The sequence below is a fragment of the Gastrolobium bilobum genome, unplaced genomic scaffold (genome assembly GCF_033153095.1).
Source record: "Gastrolobium bilobum isolate Gb01-03AN ecotype WA unplaced genomic scaffold, APGP_CSIRO_Gbil_v1 utg2831, whole genome shotgun sequence".
Taxonomy (NCBI): Eukaryota; Viridiplantae; Streptophyta; class Magnoliopsida; order Fabales; family Fabaceae; genus Gastrolobium; species Gastrolobium bilobum.
Genome location: NW_026899212.1, coordinates 723,357 through 738,454, shown reverse-complemented (window position 1 = coordinate 738,454; position 15,098 = coordinate 723,357). Strand labels below are relative to the sequence as shown.

The 15,098-nt window shown below is 36.0% G+C and overlaps 1 protein-coding gene across 1 annotated transcript; it reads right to left on the bottom strand.

The window, feature by feature from the left end:
- Positions 1 to 7,794: 7,794 nt before the first annotated feature.
- LOC133288300 (beta-carotene hydroxylase 2, chloroplastic-like) lies at positions 7,795 to 10,149 on the bottom strand. The gene is made up of 7 exons (XM_061486028.1): positions 9,644 to 10,149; positions 9,493 to 9,552; positions 9,301 to 9,372; positions 8,980 to 9,114; positions 8,711 to 8,836; positions 8,476 to 8,532; positions 7,795 to 8,038 (listed from the first exon to the last, which is right to left on the bottom strand). Exons 1-7 carry the CDS (start codon positions 10,031 to 10,033, stop codon positions 7,961 to 7,963), a joined length of 918 nt encoding a protein of 305 aa, XP_061342012.1. The 5' UTR covers positions 10,034 to 10,149; the 3' UTR covers positions 7,795 to 7,960.
- Positions 10,150 to 15,098: the final 4,949 nt, after the last annotated feature.

The following is a 15,098-nucleotide window of genomic DNA, read 5'->3' as shown; positions in this document are numbered from 1 at the left end:
TTCAAACTTATTTGATTATTATTATTATTATTATTTTAAAATTGATAAAAAAATTCAAAATTATTATATTGTAAATAATTTCATATTGTTATTTATAAAATATTTTAAAAAATTAGTCTTACGCTGTATCAAGAATATAATCAAATAGATCAAGCGAGGCCTTATAAACTATTGCATGCATCTAGACTAGTTATTCTTTTGTCTAGTTAAAAGCATGCCTTCTTAGTTGATGTAAAGAACACTTGGGATACACCACCTCAAAAGCTAGCTCAAAGGGTGGGAGTGCCCAAGGCCTTATAAACTCCACATTAGTTGCACATATAACCAATGTGAGACTATATATCTCAACACGCCCCCTCACACGAGAGCCCATTGGGCTTGAAGAGTGGACAATGCAACATGCCCAGCCTACCTGTGCTAAGAAACCCCACAAGAGAAAGTGGGGGGCGGCGAGGCTCTGATACCATGTAAAGAACCATTGGGATACACCACCCCAAAAGCTAGCTCTCACCAAGAGACAAGAGGTATTCATTGTAATCCTTGTTATATTAAACTACACAACATCGGTGCTATTATATAGCAAACCAATTGAAGAATACAAAGAGACACACTCAATGTGGACTTCTATACTATGTACAGCAACACTCCCCCTCAAGCTGGAGCATATAGATCGTATGCACCAAGCTTGTTACATATCTGGTCTATCCTAGGTCCTCTCAAAGACTTAGTAAATACACTAGCTAATTGATCATTTGAGTTGACAAAACGAGTGACTATATCTCCTGAGAGAACCTTTTCCCTAAGGAAATGACAATCTATCTCAATGTGCTTAGTCCTTTCATGAAACACTGGATTTGAAGCAATATGCAAAGCAGCTTGATTATCACAAATGAGAGATGTTGGGCCAGTGTCTCCAAACTTGAGTTCCTTCAGTAGCTGTTTTAACCAGATGAGTTCACAGGTAGCTGTGGCCATGTAGCGATATTCTGCTTCAGCACTTGACCTAGCAACTACACTTTGCTTCTTACTTCTCCAGGAAATCAAGTTATCTCCAACGAATACACAATACCCAGAAGTGGATCTTCTATCAATAGGAGAACCTGCCCAACAGCATCTGAGTATCCTACAACTCTGGTATGACCTTTGTTTTCATAGAGAAGACCTTTGTCAGGAGCAGTCTTGATGTACTTGAGGATACGGATTACTGCATTCCAGTGATCTTCACAGGGAGAATTCAAGAACTGACTTACTACACTGACTGCAAAGGAAATGTCTGGTCGAGTAACTGTGAGATAGTTCAGTTTCTCAACCAATCTTCTATACCTTTCTGGATCAGAAAATAGCTCCCCCTGATTTGGTAAAAGCTTGACATTTGGATCCATAGGAGTATCAACGGGCTTAGCATTTAACAATGTTGTTTCCTCAAGAATATCCATAGCATATTTTCTCTGTGATAGTACAATGCCATCTTTGGATTGGGCCACTTCTATCCCTAAGAAATATCGGAGTCTTCCAAGGTCCTTTGTTTGAAAATGATGGCACAAATGTTGTTTTATCTGAGTTATGCCATGAGTATCATTACCTGTAATGACGATATCATCAACATATACTACCAAATAAATAGAACCTGAATCAGAGTGTCTGTAAAAGACTGAGTGATCAGCCTCACTTCGAGTCATGCCAAACTGCTGCACAACAGTGCTAAACCTTCCAAACCAAGCCCGGGGAAACTGCTTTAGACCATACAAGGATCTTCGGAGACGACAAACTAGGTTAGACTCCCCCTGAGTAACAAACCCAGGAGGTTGCTCCATATTAACCTCTTCCCGCAGATCACCATGGAGGAAAGCATTCTTTATGTCCAGCTGATACATAGGCCAGTGATGAATGGCTGCCATAGTAATAAAGAGGCGAACAGAAGTCATTTTCGCCACGGGAGAAAATGTGTCACCATAGTCAAGGCCAAATATTTGAGTATAACCTTTAGCCACCAAGCGGGCCTTAAGACGGTCCACCGGACCAACTTTAACCGTGTATATCCATCGACAGCCAACAACAGACTTCCCAGAGGGAAGGGGAACCAGATCTCAGGTACCACTACTCTGAAGTTCACTTATCTCATCAATCATGGCCGGTCGCCAACCAGAATGTGATAACGCCTCACCTGTAGTCTTAGGAACAGATACAGAAGAAAGAGAAGAGAGGCAAGCAAAATGGGATGGTGAAATACGATGATAACTCAAATTTATTAAATACCTGGGAGGGGGACGAGAATCACGAGTACCTTTCCGGAGTGCAATGGGCACATCAATGTCAGACGGAAGGATCGGAGCTGCCGGAGGAGATGATGACGAAAGTGAGTCCACAGGAGCCTCAGTAACAATAGGGGCAGACTCGGTGGGGGCAGGGTCCTGGGGAACAGGGGACGTTGCCGACGATGATAGACCTGGAGGGGGGGAACAAGGGCGGGAACAGGGACGGGGACATCGAAAAAAGGAGATGGTGAAGGTATATAGTGAACTGAAACAGGTGGTAAAGGTAGCTGAGTAGCAACAGAATCACTGGGATGGGAGGAGGAGTCAAAGAATGGAATAGACTCAAAGAATGTAACATCCGCCGAGACAAAGTAACGACGAAGACTAGGAGAATAACAACGATAACCCTTTTGTGAGCGAGGGTAACCCAGGAAAATACATTTATGTGACTTAGCAGATAACTTGTCAAGACCAGGACTGAGATTGTGGACAAAACAATTAGAACCAAAGATGTGAGGAGTGAGTGGGTACAAAGGTTGATGGGAACACAGAATGTGGTACCTGATTATGAAGTACGGAAGAAGGCATCCGATTAATGAGATAACAAGCTGTGAGGACAACATCGCCCCAATACTGGAATGGGATATGACCATGTAACAAAAGTGTCCGAGTAGTCTCAATTAGGTGACGGTTCTTGCGTTCAGCAACCCCATTCTGTTGAGGGGTGTGTGAACATGATGTCTGGTGAAGGATGCCGTGAGATGCAAAGAAGGTTTGAAACTGATGAGACAAATATTCACGAGCATTGTCACTTCGAAAAATGCGAATCGAAACACCAAATTGAGTAAGGATTTCATTAAAGAACTTGTTAAAAATAGAAAACAATTCAGACCGATTTTTCATTAAAAATAACCAAGTACATCGAGAATAATCATCGATGAAAGTGACAAAATATTTGTACCCCATAGTGGAAACGGTACGACTAGGACCCCAAATATCTGAATGAACTAAAGCAAAAGGAGACGAAGACCGACGACTGACATGATCGGGAAACGAACTACGAGTGTGCTTCCCTAACTGACACGACTCACAAGACAAACTAGATAAATTTGAGAAACGTGGGACCATCTTCTGGAGCTTAGCAAGATTTGGATGACCCAACTGAACGTGGATAGTAAGCGGAGAATCCACAACAGAGCACACTGGAACAGAAGTTGAAAGCTGATAAAGGCCATTGGACTTAGATTCGACGCCAAGTGTCCTCCTCGAGCTCCGATCCTGCAAAATGACAGACTCTTTAGTGAAAGAAATAATACAGTCAAGGGATTGAGTCAAGCGACTAATGGAAATAAGGTTGAAAGGAGAATGAGGAACATAAAGCACATTCTCAATGGGAATAGAAGGAAAGAGGAGAACAGTGCCAATCCCTTGGGACTGAACCAGTGACCCATTAGCCATAGTGATACTGGGCAGGGGACCAGACGTACAGAGAGAGGTAAATAAAGACTTATTACCAGAAATATGGTCAGATGCACCAGAATCGAGAATTTATGGACCAATAGAGGGCGAGTGAGAAACACCAGCAAAGGAATTACCCGTGTGTGCACTAGAGGCAGTGGTACCAGGAGGTGGCTGTGATCCAGCAATCAAGGCAGAGTCCGAGGCAGGAACAGTAGTCTGAGAAAAATGAGCGGAGCGAGGAGGGCGGCCGTGAAGATCCCAACAACGATCAATAATATGGCCCGGCTTTTTGCAATGAGTGCAGAGAAAGCGTCTCGTAGAGGGTTTGCTTCCACGTGCAAAACCCTTGGAGACAAGGGCAGATGGGTCAATTGAAGAGGGAGCAGATACTGCAAGCTCCATAGAAGTCTTAGGTGGAATGTGAAGCAACGTAGACCAAACAGAGTCCAGCGATGGAATCAACAACGAAAAGCAAAGAACCGCATGTGAATAGTGACCAGCAAGGGAAAAAACACCGTAGGAAGCCGAAACGAAGTCGAAACAACAAAGTGAGGACAGATCCAAGTGCGCAAGGAGAAGAAGAAGGGAACCGTGGTGGTCCGACAGCCAACCGGAGTGGGACGCGCCGCCGCTGTTTGTCGCGCGTGAGAGCGCGTGGAGGAGGATCTGAGGATGGGTCCTGGACAGAAAGGAGCGCCTTCTCGTGGCAATCAGATCGATATGGGTTTCACCAGAAAACTCACCGGAAAAGTCACCGGAGACGTTGGTCAACGGCGGTGGACGGCGGTGGACGACGGTCAACGGCGGTGGACAGTGGTGCCTAATGGCGGCAGTGATCAGACAGGTCCGTAGACGATATATGGAAGCCGAAAACTGACAGATATGACTATTGCGGGGAAAAAAAAATATTTTACTCAACAGACAGTGGTCCACCGGAAAAAAAAACGCGGATTAGGATTCCTCTTGTTAGGCTCTAGATACCATGTTAATCACCAAGAGACGAGAGGTATTCATTGTAATCCTTGTTATATTAAACTACACAACATTTGTGCTATTATATAGCAAACCAATTGAAGAATACAAAGAGACACACTCAATGTGGGACTTCTATACTATGTACAGCAACAGTTGAAATCAAAGATTTTTCCAATTAAAATTTAAACATTCACTATTAGTCATTCACGCATTACGTACATTGTAAGATTAATGTAATGGCATAATGATTCAACTATCCAACCAAATTGACCAACTATAATCTGTAACTACATCAATTGCCTTTGGCTTCGACAATTCTAGCCCTGATAATTGTGTCGTTTTATGTGATTCGTTGTGATAATCCGGGACAATGACCATATTGCCACTTTTTAGGCAAAATTTTACCTGATTGCCACTTCTGAAAATTTTTTTGCCAAAATACCACACTTGAATCCCGCTGGTCTGACAAGCGGGAATGGACTGGACACGTGTCAGCGTCTGAATGGTCAACCATTCTCGCTGGGCTGCCCAGCTAGAATGACAGAATGCTGACACGTGGCAAAAGCACAGGCATTCTCTGGATGTCTGTACTTTTGCCACGTGTCAGCATTCTGTCATTCTAGCTGGGCAGCCCAGCGAGAATGGTTGACCATTCAGACGCTGACACGTGTCCAGTCCATTCCCGCTTGTCAGACCAGCGGGATTCAGGCGTGGCATTTTGGCAAATTTTTTTTCAGAAGTGGCAATCAGGTAAATTTTTATTAAAGGAGTGGTAATATGGTCCATGTCCCTAATAATCCTGTGAGGGTCCCTCAGCCTCACATTTTGCAGTCACACTTCTGTCATCGTACTCTGCTCAAACTGCCACCCTTCCTCCTCTTTCAAATTACCTAAATACCATAATCTTTTTTAAAAAATAAACTTATTTTGCTTTGCCTATAAAAAAAAATGCTTTTTTACAAATTCATTCAAATTAATATCTTTTGCTGCTCAACAAAAAGATACCATGTCCATATTCGCATTTATTTCTATATTCAGTGACGTTGATAAAATGATCAATGCTCTTAAAAAGCAAACCCTTATTAATATCTTGGTCATGTAACATAAAAAAACTAAAAATGTCCTGCACAAACAACAATTGATATGGGGCTCATTAAGTTTTGTTTCTCTCTCTTTATATTTCTTTCTCTTTTCCAATTATTTTTTGTGCAGGAAATGTTTTGATTTTCCTGTTACATAACCGAACATATTCCCTTACATAATTGATGGTTTTAAGTAGGAGAAGTATAATTTTTTAAAGGGGTTAATATTTCTTCAGCATATAACAAATAACTTTATCTCATGTATGCACTTGTTTGTGGATGAAGAAAAATGAAATTTGTTGAAATGTATGCAGGAATAAAATTATTTCCTAATTGTACGATAAACATTAATTTTTTTAAGTAAATAATATAATTTTAAGCATCTCTTAAAAAAATTGTAATTTACCCTTGTTCTATTATGAAAACGAAATTTAATCAAAATTTTATACTCATCGTAAAACACAAACTCACTTCCGGTGATATTTGTGCCTTGAGCCGAAGGTAAACCTATCTTTTTTTAATAAAATCAAGAAACGAAAAAAGAATGTCGTCGTCTATAAGGAAGTGTTTGGTAGAGGAGAAATTTATTTTTATCCGGGATTCTCAATTTTTAGAAATATGATAAAAATATTCAATTTACGATAATATCTGAAAATTAAAAATTTTAAAAAATTCAGTTTCTCGATAATTCTACAAAATACCTTGTACCAAACGTCCCCTAAAAAAATACTTTTATAATTGCAAACTTAGCACAATATGAAGTCTGAAGCTATTGGACCGATATTGACATGTGGCATCTATGATGCACGGACACGGAACACGACACGACACGTCGACACGTTAATTCTAAAAAATATCATATTTCGACACGTTGGGACACGTTTTGATATTAAATAAATTTTTTAATATATATAATATAATTTATACTTAATACATATAAGAGTTCATGATAAGTCATATAACCAATCAAATATTTAAATTTCATAACATAAATATAAATATAAATAATTTTTCGTACTTTGTTAATTTTTCATGTCAAATTTCATAAGAGAAAAACATTAATTTATAAATTATTTCTTTTATATTTAGTTAACAAAATAAAATTAAGATTTAAAAAAAAAAAACGTGTCCGAGCGTGTCCCAGAGTTGACCGCGTGTCGGAGAAAGTTGACTGTGTGTCAAAAAAACGTGTCAGAGAATTTACCACGTGTCCCTAAATGTTGACCGCGTGTCCACGCGTGTCGGACACATGTCCGACACGCAAATTTTTTAAAAAGTAACGTGTCCGTGCTTTGGAGTGTGGCATGATATGATATGATATTTTGATACTTTAATTTAAAAAAATTAGATTTTCACACGTTAAGATATATTTTAATATCAAATTATATTTTTTATTTATATAGTTTATATTGTATTTAATATTTAATAATTTAATAAAAAATAAAATTAAACTTATGATACTCTTCAATTTTGCAAAAAAAAAAAATTTACTATTACATTTTCAAATAAAAAAATCTCTTACATTTTCAAATAAGATTTATTTAATTTTTATTTTTAATTTTTATTATATCAGTTTGATAATATATTGATGAATTTTTTTTAATATGTAATACAATTTTAAATATTATTAATATCAAAATGTATTAGAATGTCAAAAAAAAATCAAGGTATCCGAGTCTCAATAAATATGGGATACTTGAACTTGAAGTGTAAGTGGATGCAACGTAGATCGATATATGGCGCATTTTCTCTTTCTCAAAAAGAAAAGTGTAAAAATCAAATGGTGGTAATTTAACAAGAGAACTGAAGAAAACGAAAATGAAAGAATCTCACTTTCATCTGTTAAAGGAATTTAAACATCTTTATTTTTAATGAACCTCGTACTCTGGATTAGTTGTATAACTAGTTCAAATAATCAAAATTTGTGCAAATAACGAAGGAGTCACCTCACCTAATAAAATTAATTAAAATTGAGTTAAATTAAAAAAAAAAAACTAAAAAAAGTCAACTCTGATGGTACGCACCAAGTTCTGTTCATTTATGTAAGTTTTGACTTATTTTTGTGTTATACATCCAGCTATAATATCAATAACTGTATAAAAGCAATAAAATATTCAAATCATTTCATTCATTCGTTGTATTGTTTCTTTACACTCACTCCAAACAGTTTATCCACTAGTCTCATTATCACGAACTAGAGTGTGATCTTGTTCTCCTACTTATCTCTTTCTCGAGCTCTTCTAGCCCTCCCACTTCTTCAACTTCCTGCATCATATTTTGTCACACATGGGTTATCAGCCCCATAGGAAATATGCAAATCTAAAGTGATATAAATAAATAAAAAATGTTGAGCTAACAAAAAATAATATAAGTAAACTTCTAATCTCCCTAAGGTTCAAAACAAATATAAATTTGCCTGCGTACTTTCAATTTAAAAAATTAACGCAAAAATATGAGTACATGAAACTTGAATAACATAAAGGCTATACTATAAAATATTGTAGTTTTGTTAAATTTTGAAATATGTTTTTAACAGATTGTTTATATTTTTTAAAAAATTAAATAAATTTATATTCGCTAATAAAATTTTATTTAAAAACTCAGATAAAATGTAAAGACTTATTTAATGAGCCCCAAATAAAATAAAATAATAAAATAAAAAAACTGAAGAAAAGAATTATGAATATGGGCATATGGCTCACCTTTGGTCCCAAAAACAGCCCATATGGCACCCCATTGAACTTGTCCGAATGGTGTAGCTGAATACAGACAACAAAATCAAGGTTATCAGATCAGATCCGATCCGATCCTATTCCAGAATAAACAGAAACAAACACGCACCGTTTTTCTTTTTCCTTTGTGCTGCTAAAAAAATAATAAAATGTTAAATATATTGATTCTTTTTTAAGCATTGCTAAATGTTAAATTAATACTTACTTTGTGAGCAGCAGCAACTCTTCGAAAATAGGGCACGTTGGCAATGGGACCCACAGGGAATCTCTTATGAACCAATCCATCATGGACAAACATGTAGGCCATCCCAAATACTGTAATCCCGAGACCCTGCTCGAAGCTGAGGATGTCAATATTGATAACTTTTAAGGGTATTACCGTCAAATCGTTACCATTCTTAATTATAATTAACAGATCCCAATGAAACCGTTAATTAAGGGATTAAAAAAGTAGATTACGAAAGATACACTTACTGCACCGAAACAGAGGCCAGGGACCAGTCCCTTGTGGAAAAAACCGTATGAGAGAAGAGCTATGGCAGGAACAGCGTTAATTATAGCAAAAACGTCATTAAGCTCGAATGGTCCTTCTCTTGGTCGATGGTGTGACTGCAACAATTCAAGTTTAGGTCTAGAAATTGGAAGGTCAACGAAAAAGGAAAGAACTCTTCTTGAAGAAAAAAAAAAAACATGATTAATCCCAAAGTTTCAAAAAAAAAATTCTTGCATTTTCGTAGCAATTGATTGAAACATGGCATAAGAAAAAGAAGGAAAATTGAAGAATTGGAAGCATACCTCGTGCATGTGCCATAAGGAAGCATGCCAGAGAGCCCTGTGAGCCCATCTTGCCCAAAACTCCATACCCACCTGAAAAAAAGACATACCCAGTTGAATTTAACACACAAAATCCACAAAGAAGAAACCCAATTTCATATTCAAAAATTCCCAATGCTGAACTGAATTGGTAAATTAAGGGATAGGACTTACAGCAGCACCCACTGAGAGGGCAAATGTGCCAAACATTTCAGACCAAGGAACCTGTCCCCCCTACACCAACCCAACCCAATATTCAGATGCAAAAAAATAACACAAACCAATGTCAATACACAAACAAAGAGATTAACTTCAAGGTAACTACCTCCATTTGCCACGAGAATCTATAATAAACTGCCAAAATCGCCATGGACGTGACACCAAAGCTAGACATGACAGCTGCAACAAGATAAGTGAACCTCTCGGACCTTTTTCTGGCCATTTTTTCTGCCACTCGTTCAGACACAAGTTGAGGATTCACTCGATTCGGAGGTTCTTCCCCTTCGTTTTTGTCCTGGATACTGTGTTTTGGATCCTCCATAAGGACACAAACGGTGAAACCTGTCATTTTTCTTCGGGTTCGAAGGATTGTGCTGTGATGGAGACCTCTTAAGGGAGTGAAGAAAAGTGTTGGGGTTGGCTTAGGGATAGGGCTTGAGGCTTGGAGAAGACTATAGGGCTTGAAGGTTGTGGCGGCGGAGAGTCTTGCCGCCATGGATAGGCAAAGAATGTTCTTGTGTTTGTGTTTGTGCCTTTGAACTTGCGTGTGCGAGTGAGGTAGAGAGGGTGTTTATGAAGCTTAAAAATGAGGGGTTGAATATAAACCACAACTTTGTGCTGTGTGTGTCAATGGAGGTTGTGGTTGGTTCAATTTAAATAGAAATAAAACTCGTGGAACAATTGAAGCTTTAGAAAGTTATTGAGGCTTCTGCCATTAACATTTCCTTAAATTACATCCAAGCCATTGTGTTTTTGTTTTTTTTTTATGTAATTATTTTTGGACTTCAATTATTGTTGAACGGAGCAAGAAGTCAACCTCGTAATAATTGTTGACTAGCCAATGGACTCAAGTTTGTCAGCGAATTGGATCTTCTCTTTCTTCCATACTGTCAGGCAATAATTTTTTAAGAGCAAACGGCTAATTGAATCGGGTTAAGGTATAAAGAAAGTGCTACTTGCAAGTTTTACCCAATAAATACCTAAGGTAAACGTTTAAGCCTACACCATAAATAAAAATCAAGAGGATATGACAATTTATGTCATACCTTACATATGTACGAGTCTTTGTAACTTGACATTCTCAAAAAAAAAAAAAAAATTGTGATTGAATTACAAAATTTACAAAATAAAAAGGCTCTTTGTTCACCGCTAATATTCATCAATTTTACCATTTTCAACTTGTTATGCATTGGTTTTTAACTTAATCAAATTGTTGGCTGAATGAATAAACACCCGATTAGTTTATCAATTTTTCTGTCTAGACGTAAGTCCGATTCAAATTTATTTTTAATGCTATCGCAAGGTTCATGCCGTCTACTAGTTATATTAATATTTATTTATAAATATATTTTCCTAATAAAACTGTTTTATCATTTAATAATGGGATTAATTTTTCTCTTACACATATATAAAATGATTCGTTTTTTCTGCAGTTACTGCAAATAAGTTATCTGCAGTAGCCTAATACAATATTGTTTTGGTGCGGAAATCATAGTATTTTTATAATTTTAATTTATTTCAGGGTTATTAGAGTCTTTATAGTTATAATTATTTAGTTTTTCAATCCACAAACGACGTCGTTTTGAGAGTAAATGCAGATAACTTATCTGCAGTAACTCCAGAAACATTATTCTGTATATAAAATTGGATGATGTCCATGGCAAATGGAGGAAAGAGAAAAAATAAACTCCACCCACTCCTATATTTTTGTATTAGAATAAAATTATATTCCATTGTATAGGAAAAACATTAATCTCGCGTTTGGTACAAGGTATTATGTAGGATTCTTGAGAAATTAAATTTTTCTAAATTTTTAATTTTCGGATATTATTGTAAACGGAAAATTTTAATCATATTTCTGAAAATCGAGATTTTCAGATAAAAAAAATTTCTCCTCTACCAAAAATGTAACAATAGAAGTTTATTGTTCTTTACCATTACTATACTACTATACGGTAGATCTATTATTTGAAATAAAGTAAAATTAAAGACTACACACAATTCATATTTTATGCTTTTAATGATATAACGTAAATAATTTTTCTCTTCCTAAAAACACTTCAATAACTTACTTAAAACTGATAGTAGATGGTCCAGGTAACACGGAATGTGTATCATTTTAGAGGATGTAAAGTTGTGTCATTTTAAGTGAGAGAAATAGATAGAAAAAGAAGGAAAGAGAATGGACAAAAAAATATAAAAATGTGGGTTTCACCTCTTTATGAGAGTGAAATGACATAAGTTGTGTCATTTAAAAGGACAAACATTTTTCCCATCATTAAATGACTAATTTATTTTTATCACAATATGGTAAAAAAAAATTTGGGTAACACAATATGGTAAAAATTATAATATCATTATTTCTCATGGTTCAGAGTGCATCTCATTATTTTCCCTCCAACACATATAGGGTGCGCATGATAACCTTTCTTGAATCAATTCTTTTTTAACTGTGTTCTCGGGAGCAGAAATAGATAGAAAACTTGTTTGATAAAATCAGTTTATTTTTTTTGTTTCCGGGATGAACCGGTTTAATTTTTGTGCTGGGGAATAGAAAAAAAATTAATGTTTTATGCTTTTTTATTTTCGGGCACAAAATGAGAAACACTTATATCTCTCAATTACTCTCTACCGCTACCATCATCTCCACCGCTACCATCATCACCACCGCCACCACCATCCCAACATGACCACCGCCACCATCGTCGTACCACCACCACAACCATCACCAACCACCACCACCGCCGCCATCATCGTAGCCATTGTCATCACCACCACCATCACGCCACCGCTACTACTGCCATCGTCGTTGCTGCCATCACCACTACGTCGCCGCCACCACCACCATGTCATCACTATCGTCGCAGCCACTGCTGTCACCACCACCGTCACTACCATTATCATGCCACCGCCACCACTGCCACCATCATGTCATTATCGTCATCATCGTCGCATCCACTACTGTCGTTACCACCACCACTACAGTCGTCGCCGCCACAACTATGCCACCATTACCACCATTGTCGTTGCCACCATTACCATTATCACGCCATTGCCATTGCCATCGCCACCATCATGTCATCATCATCGCCACCCTTATCACCATCATTGATGCGGCCACTGCTGTCACCACCACCACCTCTACGTCACCGCCACCATCACCATCATCACCACCACCACCACCATCTTTGTCACCACCATTATCACTATCATCACCATCGCCGCAACCACTACCGTCACCATCACCACCAACATCGTCACCATTACCACCACCAACATCGTCACCATTACCACCACCGTCGCCGCCACCACTACCACCACTGCTACCGTGCCATCACTACCACCACTATTGCCACCACCATTACCACCATCATCGCTGCAGCAGCACCACCATAACGCCACCGCCACTATGATGCCACTACTAGACCGCCGCCGTCGCTGCCACCACCACCACCACTACCACACCATATGAAAAGAAAAGTGATGATTCAAAAAAAAATTATGCTTAATAGGAATATCTTTTATTCTATTATTTGTTGTGTTATCAAACACAATTTTTATTCTCGGAATAAAAATAAAACATGTTATCAAACACATTTTATTTTCAAAACTGGTTCAAGGCGTAGAAATAGAAAAGAATTATTTCTTTTCAGAAATAATGCCAGGAAAGAGAATAATTGCCATGCACACCAATGTGTTTGTCTTACACGATTTTTCATTTTTCTTTTCAATGTGAAATTAATAAACCATTTAACCATTGAGGCTAAAGTTTCTCCAGAATAATACAAAAAAAAAGTTTCTCCAGAAGCATAATATTCTCTGTACGTATCTTGTTATATATTCTAAATTTCATGTATCTTTAAATGAAGAAATAATTACTTATTATGTCTAAGAATATCCAAGGAGGGAAATGTGTGCCTTTGATATTTAATAATAAATAAATATTTTAAAAATAGTTTAAATTAATAAATGTGAGGCCCATCACTAATTAAGTCACAACATGAAAATTGTATTTTCATGCAACATGAAAAAAATTAAAGCCCTTAATAAAATTATAACTTCTTAGGTTGTATTTGATGCACAATGAATAACAACACAATATAACAAGATAATACAATTAGTTGAGGTACAAATGTACAACACAACTTTTTGATGTGTCTGTTGTTTGATAATTGAAGGACAATACAAGCAATATCCATAGGCATAATAAGTAATTTAACTATGCGGTTTCATATCATTTAATATGATCATAATTTTTTTTTTTACACACACAACATTTTGTGAGGCCCGTATGTTTTGAAAAAAAAAATTACAACACGCAAAACGATTCTCTATAAAATAACACAATCACTTTTCCTACAACATAACTTTTATAAAACCCTTTAACTATAATAGCCATTATGAAGTAATTTGTTTATTTTGTATTATTGAAATATATGATAATATTTAAATATTATTTAGGTTTTTTCACACTTTAATTTTACTTATAATTTATTAATAATTTTTAATTATTTTTAATAATAATTATATGATTATAAATAAAAAATATTTTTGAATGGTGGTATAATATATTATGATAAAGGTAAGTAAATAAACAACATCGTGATTCTACAAAAGAATTTGAGCTTGAAAATAATGAATTTGACCAACGACATTCATTGCATAGATAGAGGTACATGCACCTAGATTGTAGGTTAGATCAGGAACTAGAAAAGTGTTGTCGAATAAATAGAATTTTTTTAATGATGGTACTTAGACAAATTAAGCGCTTTTTTGAAAATTATATTACTAATTAACACCGCAAGTCAACGTGAGTTATTCTCGCATGAAAATTATTGATCGCATACTTCATAAGATTTCTTAGTAATTATTACAATTATTTTTCTTTTAATCTAATGAAATTAAATAGTGGCGCAAATTGCCAATGGCATTTGAAAAGTTGAATAGAATTTAAAATAGTTATTACTTAAACAAATCTGATTAAATTTTAAAATTATAATAATACTTTCATAAATTTTATTTAGCTTTTTTGTAAATTTATCACATACTCTAAATATACTCATGCATATTGACCATTGAAAAATATTACAATAAAACCAAATTTATTATTTAATTACTTGCATATATGATACTACTAGAAGTATTAAATAGAAAGTTATTGTTATGGCGCATATATTTAAAATTGCAAATTTATTTGTTATTTTTTGATTTAAAAATAATTTCGTTTTGAGATGGAGAATTGGAAAATAAAATAATTTTGTAATTAAATAATTATTGCATAAAACTGCTAAACCATGCACATTAATTATGACAGATCGAATTGATCACTTACATAAATATTAACCGAGTGTCTAACCATCTCATGGATGAGGACTTTCTCATAGCATTATCCCATTAACAAAAAATATAAATATCTACATTTCACACTGCACAGTCAAGGCCAATGCATGTTTGGTAGGGATGATCCTTACTTCATTGATCGTGCTTTTTGCTTTTATACCAGCACATTATTTTGCCCACCTTTTTGTTTGGTTCTGTCATATGCGAGATACGTGTAAGTA